The sequence below is a fragment of the Marmota monax genome, unplaced genomic scaffold (assembly GCF_021218885.2).
Source record: "Marmota monax isolate L192 unplaced genomic scaffold, Marmota_monax_Labrador192_F-V1.1 WCK01_AAM20220418_F8-fsc00149, whole genome shotgun sequence".
NCBI lineage: Eukaryota > Metazoa > Chordata > Mammalia > Rodentia > Sciuridae > Marmota > Marmota monax.
Window position 1 is genome coordinate 2,305,758 of NW_026693170.1, and position 16,403 is coordinate 2,322,160.

At 56.3% G+C, this 16,403-nt stretch overlaps 1 protein-coding gene and 1 long non-coding RNA gene across 4 annotated transcripts in view; one reads left to right on the top strand and one right to left on the bottom strand.

The window, feature by feature from the left end:
* Positions 1-322: 322 nt before the first annotated feature.
* LOC124100343 (uncharacterized) lies at positions 323-7,570 on the top strand. The gene is made up of 4 exons (XR_006854226.2): positions 323-421; positions 4,863-5,501; positions 5,948-6,070; positions 6,568-7,570. It is a non-coding gene; the product is annotated as an uncharacterized LOC124100343 (long non-coding RNA).
* The window catches only part of Nectin2 (nectin cell adhesion molecule 2), a 28,303-nt gene continuing 13,104 nt past the window's right edge, over positions 1,205-16,403 (bottom strand). Inside the window, exons 3-9 of one of the 3 annotated variants that reach the window (XM_046455875.2) lie at positions 14,883-15,179; positions 13,105-13,222; positions 12,635-12,783; positions 5,198-5,351; positions 3,082-3,145; positions 2,880-2,966; positions 1,205-2,256 (exon numbers count right to left, since the gene is read on the bottom strand). In XM_046455875.2, the coding sequence (XP_046311831.1) occupies positions 1,981-2,256; positions 2,880-2,966; positions 3,082-3,145; positions 5,198-5,351; positions 12,635-12,783; positions 13,105-13,222; positions 14,883-15,179 (1,145 nt within the window). In that variant the 3' untranslated portion in view covers positions 1,205-1,980. Of the gene's footprint in view, positions 2,257-2,879; positions 2,967-3,081; positions 3,146-5,197; positions 5,352-7,535; positions 8,232-12,634; positions 12,784-13,104; positions 13,223-14,882; positions 15,180-16,403 lie in introns of those variants that run through there. The other 2 variants (XM_046455876.2, XM_046455877.2) reach the window with 2 other exon arrangements.

Consider the following 16,403-nt stretch of genomic DNA (forward strand, 5'->3'; position numbering starts at 1 on the left):
GGTTCCACCCACCGTCTTCGGCGCCCGGCCTTGCAATTGGAGTCGTGGCTGGAAGTCCCACCCACCTCTCCCGAACGTCCTTTTCGATTGGTTTCCACACGCAAGCGGCCCAGCAGAGCTTCTGGTCCTTCCTATTGGTTTGCGGCACCCACGCCTATTGGCTCCCGATGCCGCGGGTTCCGGGGCTAGCCCACCAATTGGTCTGTACTGCGCACTTTGCAACGCCCATTGACGCTTCGTCCCGCCTCTCTCCTGAAGGACCACCCTCTTTCGACTCCGCCCCGCTGCAAGCGCTATGGTAATTGGTCGGCTTTGGCCCTTGGAGCATCCTGATTGTGTCTGTGGTGAACAGAGGGCTGATCTTGATGACGTCTCACTTTTGTTCTCTCATTGGCTAACATACCAGGGTCGAAGGACACAGGTAAAGGTGGGTTGCGCGGCAGGGGCTGCTAGGCAGCAAGGTCAGGCCTCGCGTCCCACCAGGCACCGCGGCAAAGGGGCACTCTCTCTACTCCAGAGTCGCTCACCGAAAACCGGAAGTGCAGGTCTTTCCCACAGTGCCCCGGGAGAATGCTAACCTGTTCTGTGAACCCTGCCCTGCTCGTTACCCACAATGCCATTACTCCTTAACGTTACTTTTGCCCTGGACCCACCCCTTTCGTTACCCATCGTGCCGTCGGCTCCCTGCGTCACTACGGCTTCTATCTTTGGCCCATTCATTCCCGTCCCATTACCCATCGTGCCTTCGCCCCATTAATTTGAGCTTCGTTGCCTGAACTTTCTTCAACCCGCTTCTGCCTGTTCCGGTTCACCGTTCTCCTGGCCCATCCCTAGTTAACCATCGTGTTCGGCTCCGCCCGCTCCTGTCCACCGTCCGTCTCTCCGTTATTCTTTATTCTGCCTCTTGCTCATTCAGGCGGATTATCCGTTAAGCCTCGGGCTCCTGTTAGATTTGTAATTATGCCCCGAGTCTGTTTACTTGCCGCTTTGCCATTAAAACTAAACCCCTTACCTAATTACTCATGTTTAAACCTTTGCTGCGTTTATTTCTACCCATCACCGTTGGACTGCTGCTGCCCTAATTCTTTTCATTACCACACTGCATGCCCAGGACTTCTGCCCTCTCCTTCCATTATCCGTCATCTCCTTACTCCCATCCCCGCCCCCTTCACTGCCCACAGAAAACGCAAGACCTGTTCAAACTAAGTATAAATTCATAGTTTGTAGGAAATTTTAGTTTACAAAACAATACAATATCTTCTACCCCCAACCCAGGTGACCCACTTTCCAACCCGGCAGGGGTAAAGGGATTCAGTAGTCTTCCAGGTAACAGTAAATGCTCCTCCCCGCGTTGGGCTGTCAAGGCACACTGCAGGAGGCTCACCCCATCTAGCAATGGGCTGGGGCATCATGCTCTATAGACAGGAATGGGGTGGTGGGCTCAGGGGAGGGTTTGGGCCCTGAGACTCCTGCCTGCAGGAGGAGGGGGATGGGAGAGCTCTGCCTTGGCCTGGGGAATTCCCTCCCTCCCACCTTTGGGGAATAGGTAGGAGAGGACAAGTGGTGCTCTGCTGCCTGGAGGGCTCAGGTCTATGCAGCAGGGAACCGGTAATGCCCACCATCGCAGACCTATTGGGACTTCACTGCCTGAGACCAATCTGAGGTGTGGAGTCTTTGTGGGGGGAGTGGTATGGTCTAAGGTCACAGCCTCAGAAGAGTCCTTGGGGTCAGAGTTTGTGCAGAAATATATCCTCCCTACTCTCTGCCTCAGGAGATGAAGTCATCAAGTTTCCTTGGTCATGGCAGGTTTCTCTGGGACAGAGATCATGGGCTAGAGGTCATAGTGAAGCCACTAAGGTGGAAGTGGTTGGTGGGATGCACTTGTGTTAACTGACGTGGCTTGGCCATCGGTCAGGGGCACTAGATCCCTGGCAGAAGGCTAAGGGATCAGGTGCAGTGAGAGGTCAGAGCCTTGGTGACTCACACATACATGGCTCTGGACACAACAAAGCCTTTGCCCTGGTAGGAATCAGTGGGGCTGGGGTAGGACAGGGCATCGTAGATGGGGTTGATCTTGTCCAGATAGTCTTCCTCCTCCTCTTCCTCCTCTTCATCCTCGTCTAGATCCAGGGAAACTTCCTCCACAGTAGGTGGTCCTGGAGGCACCAGCACAGGGGACCCCAAGCTTGTGGCCCCCAACAGCAGTGGTCCCGACCGCTCTTCCAGGGTGGGCAGTTCGTGGTATCGAGGCATTTCCTGGAGGTGGGGAGGGAGTTGGAATTCAAGGTCATCTCCTGGGCATGAGAGTCCCAACCCACCCCTTGACCCACAGATCCTGACCCCCTCTCCCCTATGCCAATCAGACCTGACTCCGCTCCTGCTGAGCCGGTTCTCTGAGCTGATGCTGTATTGGGACAATCATAAGCCCATCTCCAACCCAAAGCCCAGAACAGGGACCTCAGGGACCTTTGCCACTTGATTCCTGTCTTTACCCATGAACCTTCACCTCAGTCTTGCCTTTAACTATTTAACCTTGAGCCTTAAACAGCTCCTTGAACCTCAGCTTGACTCAGCTGCAATCTGACCCCTGACCTCCAGGAGACCAGTGAGGGGGAGCAACTCTACTGCCTTGACCCAGCTCCAGGCAGTACCTGGAAAACGGAGATGCTGAGCCAGTCTGCATTGCTCAGACGACTTTACCCTCGTGTGGTCGGCCTTTTACTCCTGACCTCCTTCACTGAATCTTGAACACATCTTAGAGTAGTCAATCCAGCCAGAGACACAGCCTGATTTGGGTTGTCACCCTTAAGGGCCAGGGCCTGACCCTCAACCCTTGCTACCAAGACCCTAAACCCATCTGTCTTCTCCTGAGCTCCTACCTGCTCAGCGCACGAGATGCCAGCGTCAAAGTAGGGAGTCTTGAGTGGGCTGTGTTCCGAGGCCCCCAGAGTGAAGAGCTGGGAGGGCTGTGGCAGGAGGGAGAGGGCAGGTCTGGGGCCACGGGCTTCTCCCGCAAGCCCACCCCGTGGGGAAAGGAAGGTAAAGAGTGGGGACAGCTTGGATTCCAGGGGAAGTGCTCACCATCTCTGGCTCCTCCAGCTTTGCCTTTGGGGTGGGTGGCTTGTAGGAGGGAGGTCCTTCCAGGCTGCGGGGTGGGAGGTGGGTGAGGTGGAAGCCGAGACTTCAGAAAGCCCCTGCCCCGGAGGGTGGCTGTGCTTGGCTTCCTCTGCCTGGACCTCCCTTTCTGTGGCCCCTCCCTGTTGCCAGGTGAACCCCTCCTCATCCAAGGAAGTCCTCCTCTTTCAGGAAGAATCCCTGCTTCTCCTGATGGATCAGGAACGTGGGTCACATCTAGCTGTACAGCCCCTCAGGGAAATGCCTGAATTGGTACTTGAAAATGTTATTTGTGATGTGTTCAATTTCCACATCCTACTGTGAACTCTGGGAGAAAAGGACAAGACCTGGGTCATCGTCAGTGTCCCCAGATCCCCAGGATTCAGAGAAGGTTTATTTAAAAGATGAGAATGAATCCTCAGAACTGAAACAGTAAAGATCAAGAGAAGGAATAAAGGAACGCAATGCTCCCTCATCCTCAACCAAGTCCCTCATCCTCCCTCACAGACCAGAGCAACCTGTTTACTGTCCTGTGCCTCTCTGGCCATGCGTCTGTCACAGGTCTGTCTCCTCCCCACTGTGAGCCCCAGGAGGCCAGGGCTAGGGCACCCTGGGCTCACACTGGTGGGGCACCCAGAAGACCAACAGCAGCTGTTGGTTTGAACGGACAGGAGGATGAAGACCATGCTCATGTCCTGCGTCCCTCCACTGCACCAGAATAACTTGGGGAGTTTGTTATGCATATGGATTCTGAGTCCTTTCCCAAAAGTTCTGATCCAGTAGCTTTGGGGACAGGTCCAAGAATTTGCTTTTTATCTTTATTTTTTATTTTTTGGTGCCAGGGATTGAACCCCAGGGGCCACTTAACCACTAAGTCACATCCCCAGCCCTTTTCTTTCATTTTGAAATAAGGTTTTGCTGGGTTGCTTTAATGCAGAGGCTGAACTTGAACTTGTGATCCTCCCGCTTCAGCCTCCTGAGTTGCTAGGACCACAGGTGTGCGCCACCACACCCAGGAGGAATGTGCATTCCACTGTCCCCACTGTACTGACAGTGTTATTTGAGAAACATTTGGCCACAAAAATGTTTGTGGGATGAATTTCAGCAGTGGAATGTCCACTCTCGGAAACTGTTTCCTCTCCCACAAAATAAGCATCATTAGCTCCTTCTGAAAAACTTTTTCCATGATCTATTCACTTGTGTGGACCCTTTAAAAAAATGTGTCTCATCATTGTGTCCCTACCTTCCAGTGCTAGTATTTCTGAATGCTTCTTGGATTCATGGTTGGTGCGAGACTTTGCTGGGGTCACACATATAAAATGAATCTCACTGGCACAGAAGCGCTTTACAGAGCAAAGCCAGTTCCCCCCAGGGTCCAGTCTCCCTCTTTCTCACCCTAATAGAGGAATTAGCTGGACACATGGCCACTCAGAATAAAGACTATGGCCTGGGTGGTGGCCCATGATCCCTGCAACTTGGCAGGCTGAGGCAGGAGGATTTCAATTTTAAGTCTGCCTCAGTAATTTAGTGAGACCCTCAACTTAGCAAGACCTTTGTCAAAATAAAAAACTAAAATGGGGTGAGGATGTAGCTCCATGGTCGAGTGCCCTTGGGTTCCATACCTAGCACTGCAAAAAATAAAAAAATAAGAACTACATTTCCCAGCTTCCCTTGCAGCTGGGGCAACCATGTGACTAAGTTCTGACCAATGGGAAGTAATGGGTAACTTGCTCGCTGTTTCTCTACAGGGAAGCCAGTTGCCCTCTATTCTCCCTTCTCACTGGCCACAATGCTGGCCTTGAGGCCAGGACGGCAGTGTCTGGTGATCCTGTGCAAAGACCGTGGTGGATGAGGAGGGAGCCATCTTGGGACGCAAATGAAAACCATGCTCTAGGGAAAGTGGAGCAACAAGGTAGCAGGAACCTGGGCTCCGATGACTTCTCCGCAGTACTGTCACTTTCCTTCCCACCTCACGGAAGTCTGTGTCACCAAGTCATCATGGATGATTTCTCCCACCCACAGCCCCCACCCAGTGCCCTCCAATTCTGCCATCCTCTCACCCCCCAGGACCCGCGCCACTCACTCATCCTCCTCCTCCGCCCCCTGCAGCCTCTGCTCCTTCTGCTGCTGCCGACAGATGAGGATGCCCGTAGCAGCGACAGCTGTAGCGATGATGGCAGCGATGATGCCACCAATGATGCCACCCGTGGCCCCTGCGCCTGCCGTGTTAGGCATTTCTGCAAGGAGAAGGACAGTGTGAGGGGAGCTCTTGGAGGAAGCCCCAGCTCCTCATCCCAGGCCCACCCTTGAGTCACCTCCCACCTGCCTTCCTCTTTTCCCATGGGAAGGGGACACTGTTCCATTCAGCTCATCCTTGCTGAGTGCAAGTAAGGAACGTTTGTCATGAGCTGGGCTTGGGAGGAGGAGCGTTGAAACACACACGCCTGGTCTCCATCCTCATGAAACTTAAGTTCTGGTTGGGCGGGGAGGCCAAAGCAAACAAACAATGTGACATCTTTTATGCCAGGTTGGGATCAGTGACAGAGGATAAAAATTCAGAGTGAGGAAGGTGATAACGAATGATGAGAGTGCAGACAGGGATGTACTGTGAGGGGACATTTGAGCAAACACCTGAAGAAGGAGCAGGGTGAGCCATGAGAGTATCTGAGTGTGCTACAGTCAGAGGATCCACCAGTGCAAAGGTCCTGAGGCAGCTTTGTGGGTTAGTTTGTTGCACTGCTGTGGATTAGATCTAGGGCCTTGCTCATGCTAGGCAAGTGTTCTACCACTGAGCTATACCCCAGCCCTGCCTCATGGTTCTTCTTAAGAATAGGAAGGAGACTGTGAAGCTGGGCAAAGTGGAGGGGAGAGAGATGAAGGAAGAAGATGGAGGATCAATTTAAAGGTAGAGAAGCCGAGAAGATCCTGGGACCAGGAGCAGAGACCCTCATTCATGGTAGGAATGGCATCTCCTCCAGACTAGCAGGAGGGCTTGAGAGTTCATGTCCCCAGGGCTCCCTTATTGCACAGTACTTCCTATTCTCACTTCCAATTCTCCCTTCTCACTGGCCACATCCACCTCTCCTAGTAGTTATTGAAGCAATGACCTGTTTGCCAATTTCCCCTGCAACCCTGAGCCGAGCCCCAAGGTCAGGTGCACAGCAGGTGTTTGCCAGATGTCTACAGCAGGCTTGGAATGGACACTCAGTGACATGCCAGATGAGAGAAAACGCGGCCCTCCTGTTCCCAGGGGGTGGGGTAGACCATCAACAGAGGAAGGCCCAAGGGTGGAAGAGTCCTACGGTGTCCCGGTGACACCAACCCCACCTTCCAGATGAGGAGAGGGAGCTTCCCAGGGGATGCTGTCTGCATCCAGCAGGGCATCCTCTAGAAGGCTTCAGAGCGCGGGGACAAGGAGTGATCTGCTCAATCCACACACACCGTCATCCTCAGGTTCGGCTCTTCTGTCTTCACCGACTGGGCGAAGGGCAGTGCGGGCCAGGCGCGTCCAGGTCCCCTGTGTCTCCAGCACGGCCCGGCCAGGCGCTGCAGAACACGCGGAGTCCACTCAGGCTGAAAAAGTGCAGCATGTCCGTCCCCTGCTGGCCCTCAGCCCCGAGAGGGCATCCTGCGGGTGTCCTTGCTGGATCTCACGACAGTCTTGGGAGGCAGATCTGGACACCAGCTCCCTTTTCCGGGAGGCCACAGAGGCTCCAGAGCTGAGTGCCGTAAGTCTGCCCCTTCCTCTCTCAAACTGAGCCTGGCAGTGGAGGACCTTCTCCACCTGGGCAGTGGGAGGGACGCCACTTTGAATCACTGAGACTCCCCTGGGGCTGGGCCCTGAGCAAGGGGGGAGGAAGGTGGCTGGAAAGGGTCACTGGGAGGGCTGGGAGGTGGGCTTTCCAAGGATCCCCAGCACCACAGCTGCCCTGTAGCCTCAAGGACCCCCAAAACAGAGGGCAAGTAGCCCTCCCTTCTTCAGGTCCTCAGCAACCCAGAGGGGGTCCTGGCTGGGCTGCCTGCAGTTAGACCGCAGCCCTCTGCCTGCACATTCTCTCTGAACGCAGGACATTGGGACCCTGGCTCCTGCCAATCCCCCTGTCCCCCAGGGGCCCAGGAGTCCAGGTACTCAGCCTAGCTTTCCCAGTGAATTTGGGCCTTCAGCCAGTTTGGCCACCCCACTTCCATCCGGAGACCCAGAAGTCCCAACACTCCAGCCTCTAGGCCCCAAAGCCTGTGACCCAATTCCTAGTCCCACTAGCCTCAGGGGTCGTGGGCGTCCACGTGATCTGAGCCCCCACAGGCTGCCCCCTAAGGGGCCCAGTACAGTTTTTCCCAACCCCTGGGACTGGGTAGTCCCCATCCCACCCACTCTTTCCCCAGGACCCAAAGAGGGGGTCTAATGTACTACAAGACATCCCTGAAGTTTTCCTCCAAGGCATTTATTAACTCCTGAGTGTCACGGGGCTAGAGGCAGGCTAGGGCCAAAAACAGTCTCTGAGGGGGTCCTCTCTGGGTCCCAGTCACTGAGCTCCCGGGCCACCCCTTTCCATGCAGCCCTGGAGAAAGGAGAAGTCCAGTGCGTGATTCCACTTCCCTCCAATCCCAGAAAGCGGGAGGTAGCGCGTGGATCCAGGCCAGACAGACAGACAGACGGTCTGGCCAGTTGGCGGCCCTGGCTGGCAGGGCCGGGGGAGGTTGTCTCCGTCTCTCGTCCCCGGGTCACACATAAACCGCCCTCCGCGAGATGAGGGAGCCATCCAGGTGGGACTCCATGTCGTCCTTGAGCGCTGGGCACGGAGGCAGCATGAGGCCCTCCTCCGCCTTCGCCTCTTCCTCGTCCTCCTCGTCCTCCTCGTCCTCGCCCTCTGGCCTCATGGGACCCGGGGAGGGTGGTTTCCAGAAGACGGGGACCCCATTCCCAAACATGGGAGTTTTCGGATCGTAGGATCCCCTGTCTTCGATGCCGCCTCCTCCTCCAGGGCTCTTCCTTCTCCTCACCCTCAGCAGGATGAAGGCCAAGGACCCCCCAGCCAGAAGCAGCAGCACCAGCAGTGTCCCCCCCACTGCCCCCCACACCAGGAGACCCGCGTCTCGGGAGGAGGCCTGGGGGGTGTCTGAGGAGAGAGAAGGAGGGGGGTGGGGGGGAGAGGGGGGGGACACCAGGTCAAGAACGACATCTGGGGGGAGGGGAGGGCGTGGGGAGACCCAAGACTCGAGGGTTACGTGGGGGTTAGGGGGTGACTGACTGGAGGGGGGACGAGGAACGTCTGCACCCCTGGCTCCGGCGGGCACTTGGCAGGTGGGGCTGCCACCTGGCACTCTGGGGACACGACTCAGGCCCGCAGTGACCCTCAAAGACTGAAGCCGCTGGCGAGCCAGGCCGGGCTCTGATTCCCGGGGTGCAAAAGGAAACTGCAACTGCCAGCCGAGACCCAGAGTCCCCGGGGGACACAGCCACAGAGAGCTCCTCTACCTGGCACCCGAGGCAGCGGGAGGGCGGGGGACAGCAGACTCCCACACCCGGCCACCCCGCTCACCAGGGGTTGGCAGCCACCTCCAGCACGAGCTGGGGCCTCACGAAACTCTGAGGTCAGGTCCCCGCTGATTGGCCGTCTGAGGGGGGCAGGGCCCTAACAATTACTCCCTTGGGGGCGACCAGGTGGCAGTGGCCCTGTCTCCTCCCTGGGCCCCAGCATGTCAAAGCCACCTCCTGGCTTCCTTGGGGCATCGTGCAGTGGTCGAGCAGGGGCACTGGGGGAGGGACAGCTGAGGCGGAAATGGAGCCAGGGGGTGGGTGGGGGACAAGGAGGAAAGGAAAGGAGGGAGGAGGAAGGGGGCTCTGGCACCCACACCAAGGACAGAGACAGATGCCAACGGGTCCTGTCACGTACCCCTTCCCCACCCCCGTGTGCCGGCCCGACAGGGAGACGGGGGCTTCGTTTACACAGACAGACCCACCTGTGCCCCTGCACGCAGGAGGGCTGGGGTCCTGGCGCCCGAGGCTTCTGTCTGTTCTTGGTGGTTTCTTTTATTTATTTATTATTTTTGGTTTTGAGATAGGGTCCCGCTCTGTTGCCCAGCCTGGCCTGCCTCAGTCTCCCAAGTAGCTGGGACTCTGGGTGCCACCACTGTGCTCACCACAGTGCCACGGAACTTGAGGCTTTCAATTTTTTGGGGGGGGTGTCTGTGTGTGTGTGTGGTGCTGGGAGGAACGCAGGACCTGGTGCATGCCAGGCCAGCAGGCCACTGCTGAGCTCCACCCCAGCCCTAGGATGGTGTTTGCCAACAAGGGGTCATGACCCAGTAGGCTGGCAAATCAGGTTAGTGACCTGCATTCCGCATTAAAAAAAAAAATAAAAAGTAGGCCCAGGTGCCGTGGGACACGTGTACATTTCTAGGAGACTGAGATGGGAGGATTGCAAATTCAAGGGCAGCTGGGGCAACTTTAATGAGTTTATAAAAAATAAAAAGGGCTGGGGAAGCTGTGCACAGCTAGGGAGGCTGAGGCAGGAGGATCACGAGTTCCAAGCCAGCCTCAGCAAAAGCGAGGCGCTGAGCAACTCAGTGAGACCCTGTCTCTAAATGAAACACAAAATAGGGCTGGGGATGGGCTCAGTGGGCGAGTGCCCCCGAGCTCAATCCCTGGTACCCGCCTGCAAAAAAAAAAAAAAAAAGAAAAGAAAAGAAAAACCGGGGTTGGGGGGGTAGGGATGTGGCTCAGTGGTCGAGCGCTCGCCCAGCACGCACAAGGCCCTGGGTTCTAGCCCTGCGCTGAAACAACACAAAATCTGTACTGAACACTGGCCAGACCTTTCTTGCTGTGATGCCCTCAACGACAGCATAATCCTACCTACGAAGCTTGGACACGTCTTACAAGTTATCTCAGGATGATTTCAAGGGCACATGAGGCTGTGCGTAGGCCCGGTGCGAACATCAGGCCACTTCATATACCACCTGGCCATCCTCAGGGCTCCTGGAACCAGTCCCCACAGATGCCACTGTACCTGCACCTACGTGCTGAGCTGGGGCGTGAAGCACAACTCTACTGGGACCGACGGTCAGCAGCACCTGCCCACGGTCCTCGCTGCAGCTGGAGTGTCTGCTGTCTCTGGGGTGGAGCTCTGGCACTCTGGAGCCCAGGGCCAAGTATGCTTATGTGTCTATTGGTCAAAGGTGCTGAGCCTCCCTAGAGACATCTGTCCCGTGGTGGCAGAATGTGAGGACCTGTGTTTGTGCTGGTGTGAACCGAGTCTGGAAGTGCATCTGACTTGAGTCTGTGTGTGTCTGGGAGACACCCCCACTTTTTTATTTTTTCATTACTGAGGATTGAACCCAGAGGTACTGTACCACTGAGCTACATCCTCAGCCCTTTTTAGTTTTTAAATTTTGAGTCAGGGTCTCACGAAGTTGTTAAGGCTGCCTTCCAACTTGTGATCCTCCTGCCTCAGCCTCCTGGGTCCTGGGATTACAGGTGTGCACCACACACCTGGCTATGGGACTCTTTTTTGAGCAATGTGACCAAGAGCCCCGAGTATCTTCTTGGGGGGAGGGGGGCTGGGTGGATGTGTGTTGGTGCACTCCTCATCTGCTACTGGATTTCTAAGGTGCTGAGTATGTCCCCGTTTCTGCTGGCAGCCATCTTTGGGAGCATGTCCTTATGAAGAGGTTAACTATCATGGTCTGTGGCTGCCCTTGGGGGAATGAAGAAATGCCTAGCGTTCCTCCTGACGATGATCTGTGTGGGCAGGGTGTCCCCATGTATGGCAGACTCTTCCTAAGTGAGCCTGTGCCTCCTGAGGGTGGGCAGGGACATCAGTTTCTAGGGCGTTTCTCAGGGTAGAGGTGCTGGGTATGTTCCAGCTTGGTCTCCTCTAGGCATGCCTCTTAGGCAGGGATGGCACCTCTGATGTCACCACTGTACCCCCAACATCAACGAGAACTCCTGGCAAACAGGCGACCTCAGCAAATATTTGCCAGAGGATGACCTATCAAATGAGAATGTCTAGTGGGGCACAGTGGCACATGCCTGTGGTCCCAGTTACTCGGGAGGCTGAGGATGGCAAGTTCAAGACCAGCCTCAACAAGTTAGTGAGACCCTGTCTCAAAATAAAAGATAAAAAGGACAGGGGATGTGGCTCCGTGGTATAACACCCCTGGGTTCAATCCTCAGCACCAAAAAAAAAAGAAAAGAAAGGGCTGGGGCAGGGCTCAGGGCAGAGCGCCTACCTCACACACGCGAGGCCCTGGGTTCGACCCTCAGCACCACATACAAATAAATACATAAAGGCATTGTGTCCATCTACAACTAAAAAGAAAATATTTTTTAAAATTTAAAAATTTTTAAAATAAATAAGTGAATAAAAGACTCTTCATAACTGAGTTTCTGGATAGTTTTAGGGAGCAGGTGCCTCCCAGGACGTCCGTGGTGTCTTTGGGGCACCCACGTCTGAGGTTTTTGCATGTAGACTGCTGTCCTGTGGTGTGTGTCTCCTTCCAGGTATGATGGTGTGCTGAGCGAGGCCCACTGTCCCTCGGGGTCTGTCGCGTGTGACAGTGATCCTAAGGCAGCCGGCCCATCTCCCAGGCCAGCGTCTGGACTCTCTGCACAGGCAGGTAGGGGTCTGTCTCTGGCTGTGTCTGTGCCACAGGGACAGGCCGTGCTTGGGAGTAGGTCCCTCTATCTTTGGTTGTGTTTCTAGGGGTCTCTGCTACCCTGTTAGGGCCACCTAACACTTCCCGAAATGAGTGTCTGCACAGTCAAGCTGCGGGGACAGTCATCCATGAGGTGCTTCTAAGAGTGGCTCTTTCTAGGCATGTGCAAAGTCTCAAGGGCTCTGACCAGTGTCACTGGCCTTATTCAGTGTGTCTTGGCTGGTGCCACTGCTCTCTCCAGAGTGTCTTGGTGACAATAGGTCTGGTGTGTGGGGTGACACCCAGGCTGGTGTCTGTCTGGATTTCTCCTCTTCCCTGCCCCAGAACTCCCAGCCACAGTGTCCCCTGTGTGCAGACCCTGCTGGCCATGCTCCTGACAGGAGGTACTCTGTTCTCGGCTGTGGGCGCCCATGTGGCTGTCTCCAGGCATGTGACAGTCCCGCCTGCCCCCAAGTGTGTGGCTAGACAGTGATAATGTGGCCCTGTCTCTGTCCTGGGCCCCGGCTCCTGCTTCTCCCCTCTGGCCCGCGTCTGGGGCCTGTCTGCGTTCCTCGTGGCGCAGCGGCCCTGGGTTTCTGTTTCTGGCCTCACGGTGTCGGGGCTGTGCCTTCCCGAGCTGGCCTGGAGTAGCTTCCTGCAAGGCCCTGCCCAGGCCTCGACCTCCTCACGCTGTTCACACCTCTGTGGCACCTCAAGGCCAGATCCTAGCCGAAGGCCCACAGGGCAGCGCCCCCAGGTCAGCGAGCCGTGTCTGTACCCCATCCTGCCAGGGCGGCAGCACGGCCTCGCCCAAAGTGGCCCCAAACCTGGGAGAGACGACAGAAGCAGACGGGGGTCTTCACACCCAGCCCCAAGACCCACTTACCTCGGACTAAGACGAGCTGCTCGGCGCGGCCTGTGCCCACAGCATTGGTGACGGTGCAGATGAAGGTGGTATTGACCAGTCGATCCACTGAGTGGACCAGCAGCTGGGGGCCCTGGACGACAGCCGAGGCTGGGAAGGTGCCCGAAATCCTGGGGGTGGAAGGTCAGGTAAGGGGCGCGGCAGGGTCCACCGGGAGCACAGGCCTGTCCTGAAGACCCAGGTTCCAGTGATCGGGCTTAACCCGGACCCCGACTGCCCAGCCTCCTCCCTCAGACCCAGGGTCCTGGCCCAGCCCTCCTCCCTCAAAGGAGTGGAGGCTCCAGTCCTCCTCCCCAGACAAACCCAGGAGCCCAAACTCTAGCCTCCTCAACCCTCAGACCGAGGAGTCAACTGCAGAGCCCTCCTCCCTCAGGCCCAGGGTCCCGGCCCAGCCCGCCTCCCGCAGCCCAGTTCTGGGTCCTCTCACTCACGTGCTCCAGTCGTAGCCAGTGGGCTCTGGGTTGCTGCGGACATTGCACATCAGGGTGGCCTCACTACGGCCGAGGTACCAGTTGTCATCGTAGCCAGAGATGGAGACCTCGGGGGGGTCTGGAGGAAATGGGGCACTGGCTCAGAGACAGGCATGATCCCAGAGCGGTGGACAGATTAACTACTAGACAGGAATCCTAGAAAAGAAGTGGTAGCAAGGAGCCCACCAGGTGACACAGTGGGTGCCTGGGCTGTCTCCGCTAAGGCCACTGTAGGAAACTTTGAGGACATTATTATTCAGGGCTGCTGGCGTCCAAGGAACCACTACGGATAACTTGTGTGTGGTATGTGCACTACCTCTCCCTGCCCCCCATTGGGCTACCATTGCCCCAGTCTCTATTTTAATTTTGAGACAGGGTCTTTCTAAGTTGCTGAGACTGGCCTCAATCTTGTGATCCTCCTGCCTCAGCCTCCCAAGTAGCTAGAATTACATACTGCACCCAGCTGTATGTGATGTGTTTTTTTTTTTGTTGTTGTTGTTGTTTGTTTGTTTTTGTGGTGCTGGGGATTGAACCCAGGGCCTTGTGCATGCAAAGGCAAGCACTCAACCAACTGAGCTGTATCCCAGCCCAGGTATGTTATTTCTCACATGCCCAGAGTGGACAACATGGGAGGGAGATGGCAAACAGTGCCTGCCCGCCCGCGTAGACAGTGGGAAGACTGGTATAGACGAGGCTCGGGGAAGCCTGTGCCCATGTTGTGCAGATGACGGTGGCCCCAGGGAGCCAGTATAGACCAGGTTGGGGAGCCAGTGTAAATGCAGGCATGGCCTGGCCAGCTGGCATATCTAAAGTGAGCGGGGCATGGGGTGGGTGTGGACAATGAGCAGACTCTTGGTATAGTTAGTATCTGCCAGGGTCTGTGAAGAGTGAAGGTGCCTCTCTGGGTGACATTTTGGGGTATCATCGTGGGCAGTTTCTGGAGGAACCATCCTAGAACAAACACATTGGGAAGGGTCAGAACCAACAGCCCAAAGAGGCCAACGTAAACAATGCTGGGGAGCAGGAGTCTGCGCAGACATCCCTGCGAGTCACTCTAGACAGTGTCCCCTGGGAGACGACCTCAACAGTATGGGAAACAGGGTAGACACTGTTGGGAGGACAGCGTAGACCATGGCCCAGGGCAAGGGAAGGACAGTCAGGGCACTGGGTGATGTTGGGAGTAGCTGAATGCTAAAAACCAGATCTCTGGGCAGGCATGGTGGCACACACCTGTGATCCCAGGACCTCAGAAGGCTGAACTAGGAGGATACCAAGTTCAAGGTCAGTCTCAGCAATTTAGCAAGGCCCTACACAACTCAGTGGGACCCTGTCCCAAAATAAAATACAAAATAGGGCTGGGGATGTGGCTCAGTGGTCGAGGGCCCCTGAGCTCAATCCCTGGTACCCCCCAAACAAATAAAAACCCCAGATCTCTGCAGTGGAGAAAGAAAAACCCCAACGTATTTGACAGCTTCCTTGTGTATAACCCCAAGGCTGATCTTACTACCAATCAGACGTCACTGGATGCAGAACTGGGAGGAAATTCCCCTCCACGCCCACCTCAGCTGACGATGGGGGCTACATGGCAAGAGCCCTGTGAAGTCAGTGTGGACACAAGAAGCTGCTTCCAGGAGCCAGTACAGACAGTGGGCAGGAGGGCAGCGCAGGACTAGGTCAAGGGAACCAACGCAAGCAGTGTAGACGGTGTTGGGGGGCAGGGTCCCCTCAGGTGCACTCACAGCGCACGGAGAGCTTCACGGGCAGCAGGACTGGCTCCTCCAAGGTCTCATGCTCCACTTTACAAGTGATCGTGACCCCATCCACTTGGCCCAAGGGCACCGAAGTGTAGCGGCTGGTGACCGTGACTGTGCCTGGCAAGGGCCCCGGCTCCTGGCTCTCTCTGGCCTCCCCTTCCAGGGTGGAGATCCAGGTGATCCGGGCAGGCGGGCGGCCCCCCAAGGAGACGCAGCGGGCCACGGGCATGGGCTCCAGGCTGAAGGTCACCTCCTGGGCTTCAGCGCGGTTCTGAGGCTCAGCTGGGGAGAGGAGAAGAGCGCGTCACTGCGGATGCGGGCGGTTCCAGTCCCGGCTCTGCCGCTCACAGGCGGCGGCTGGGGACAGGCACCTTGCTGTGTCTCAGGTTCCTGTCAGGTCAGATGGGGATAACGGGAGTCCCCTCCCCGGTGGACTGTTGGTGGATCAGAGATCGACATGTCCAGGTTGAAGGAAGGAAGAAGGGAGGAGAGGGAAGGAGGCCTCCAAGAGGAGAGCCGCTGGCACCCACTGAGGGGCCCCAGCAGCCCTGACTGTCCCATCAATTGGGTCCTCCTGCCGCCTCCTGACTGCCCTCCCACCCCAGTCTGTGGAGGGTCCCTGGGACCCTCGGGAGCCCAAAGCTTCCACCTCCCCCTGGGAGACTCGTGGCTCAGGGAGCCCAGCTGGGGCTGCCTCAGTTGAGGGTTCCAGGATCTCCCCACCCGCCACCCCTCGGTCCCCACACCTGCCCACTTCCAGGTGGTGGATACCAGCCCAGGCCTCCCTTCCTCGAGGGAACTTCTCTGACCTGTCTGCCTTTCCCTTCATAGTGGCTCATGTGTCACCTGCTTTTCCACGAGGGAGGGCCTGGCTGCTTCATTCTTTGTCCCCATATTGCCTTGTGCCCAGGGAGTGTCCCCCGGGCGCTCCTTCATCATTATTACCATTATTATTTTTAGTTGTAGATGGACACATACCTTTATTTATTTATTTTTATGTGGTGCTGAGGATGGAGCCCAGCATCTCGCATGTGCTAGGCGAGCGCTCTACCGCTGAGCCACAACCCCAGCGCCCCCTTTATTATTAATTAATTAACTAGCTAATTAATTTTGCAGTGCTGGGATGAAACTGAGGGCCAAGTGCAAGCTAGGCAAGGCCCCTACTAGCTACCAGGCCCTTGGAATCGCTCTCTCTCTTTTTTTTGGTACCAGGGATTGCACTCAGGGGCCCTCGACCACTGAGCCCCATCCCCAGCCCTATTTTGCATTTTATTTAGAGACAGGGTCTCCCTGAGTTGCTTAGTGCCTCACTGTTGCTGAGGCTGGCTTTAAACTCGAGATCCTCCTGCCTCAGCCTCCTGAGCCTGGCTACTGCAGTATTTCTCGCGGACAGAACAAATGATTGCACAAGAAGAGGGACTTCCACCGGGGGGGAGCAGAGCTGCCCGAATTATGGAAACAGTGATTTAGGGCTCCTTGCAGAGGGAAGCACTACCCAGGGAGGGG